The sequence below is a fragment of the Echinops telfairi genome, unplaced genomic scaffold, assembly GCF_000313985.2.
Source record: "Echinops telfairi isolate 266 unplaced genomic scaffold, ASM31398v2 ScPeMD7_7457;HRSCAF=8495, whole genome shotgun sequence".
Taxonomy (NCBI): Eukaryota; Metazoa; Chordata; class Mammalia; order Afrosoricida; family Tenrecidae; genus Echinops; species Echinops telfairi.
Window position 1 is genome coordinate 45845056 of NW_022111357.1, and position 1812 is coordinate 45846867.

Genomic DNA, 1812 nt, shown 5'->3' on the forward strand with positions numbered 1-1812 from the left:
TGGGTGGGTACATGGGTGGACAGAGGGTGGACATGCCCAGGCCCACAGGTGAGGTCTCACCTGTGGAGAATCATCATCTCTGTTGCAGCTGGAACCTGTGGAACCAGCAGGTGCTGCTTTCAGGACCCACCGTACCTGGACACAGACTCAGGTTTGGGACCGTCTCGGGAGGGGTGTGCACAATGGGCTCCGCATGACCCCACCCTCACAACCCCTTCCCTCAGCCTCCTCCCACCTACCAAAGACCCAGCTCGGCCTGGGTTCCAGGGAGCCCTGACCCACAAATGGCTAACTGCTCTTGCCTGCAGCATTCTGACCCCCTCTAAGCCTGAGGCTCCCTTGCAAGGTCATGGCCTGGTGTCTGGGTCCGTTCAGATGGGTCAGTGCATGGGGCCAACAGCTCAAATGCTGGCCCAGGCAGCCATTGCTGGAGCATTTATGCTTAGAATGCCCCCTGCCAAGAGTCTGCCACTGAGCAGGTACTTAATCCAGGTGGATGTTCAGTAAAGATTTACTGAGCAGCTACTATAAGCAGACACAATTCTAGACCTGATGGAATCCACTGTAGGTCCAGCTGACCTCCTGGGTGGGTGGACAGACAGATGGACTGGTGGATGGGGAGTTGGGGTACAGATGCAGGCCCATGAACCCATAGACTACACACCATGAGCAGTCACAGGGAGAGCAGGAGGGCCACTTTGGGGCAGCAGGGGGTGAAGGAGGAGCCTTGTCAAGACAAACTGGAATGTCAAGATCACCTGGGGCTTCCTGGGTGGTGAAAGAGGCAGCACCCGTTCTGGCCAATGGGAGCTCTGTCCTGGGAGCATCCTCTTAAGCCTCCCCCTGTGTGTTCCTCCATTTGTATCTCTTTCATCGTAACAAACTTGCCATCACAGAAATAAACACATAGTAAAGCCTTGGGGGAGTGGGTTCCAGGTCCCCTCAAAGTCCCTGCGGGAGGAAGGAAAGTGGCTGGTGTATTTGGGGACTAGCCAGCCAGGAGGCCGGAGCGGGGGGGAGCAGGGAAATGGGGGAGGGAGGTTAGGAGAGGCAGGGAGGGGGCTGGAAACCACCACAGGTTGAGGCTGAGGGGACACCAGATTACATCAACGTCACAAAGATTTACTCCCCCCACCCCATTCTCAAACTTTTGGAATCTTCAGGCTCAGCCTTGGGCCCCCAGAACCTGAGCTGCTACCGGATATTCAGCGCCGGCGCCAGCTACGAGTGTTCCTGGCAGTACAAGGGGCCCTCGATTGGGGTCAGCCACTTCCTGAGGTGCTGGTGAGGATCTCCAAACCTTCTCCACCATCCTGCCCTGGCTCCTGCTCGCCAGTGCCTGAGCTCCCGGGTGCACGGCCTGGCCTCGTCTTTATGCCTTTCCGTGCCTCAGTTTCTCATCTGAGATGGCAGGCCGGGCCTCCATGATGTGGGGTTAGCATGATGTGGGGTGAGCACCCTAAAGTGGATGGCACTGAAGGTCCCTAGTTCTTCTTTTACCTTCACTTCTCATTCAGTCATCCACGCACCCATCCACTCGCCCCTACTCATCCATGCATCCATCCATGCATCCATGCATCCATCCATGCATCCGTGCATCCATCCATGCATGCATCCATCCATCCATCCATCCATTCTCCATCATTCTATCCATCCACCTATCCTTCCATCCATCCATCCATCCATCCATGCATCCATACATCCATCCACCTATCTATCCATCCATCCACCCATTTATCCATCCACCTACCCACTCATCCATCCATCCTTCTGTCCATCCATCCACTCCACCCATTTATCCATCCATTCATC

At 55.8% G+C, this 1812-nt stretch overlaps 1 protein-coding gene across 1 annotated transcript in view; it reads left to right on the top strand.

The window, feature by feature from the left end:
- The window catches only part of IL12RB1 (interleukin 12 receptor subunit beta 1), a 29887-nt gene that overhangs the window by 4526 nt on the left and 23549 nt on the right, over positions 1-1812 (top strand). Inside the window, 3 exon segments of the mRNA XM_045299251.1 lie at positions 89-151; positions 1164-1284; positions 1394-1434. Coding sequence (XP_045155186.1) covers positions 89-151; positions 1164-1284; positions 1394-1434 — 225 coding nt within the window.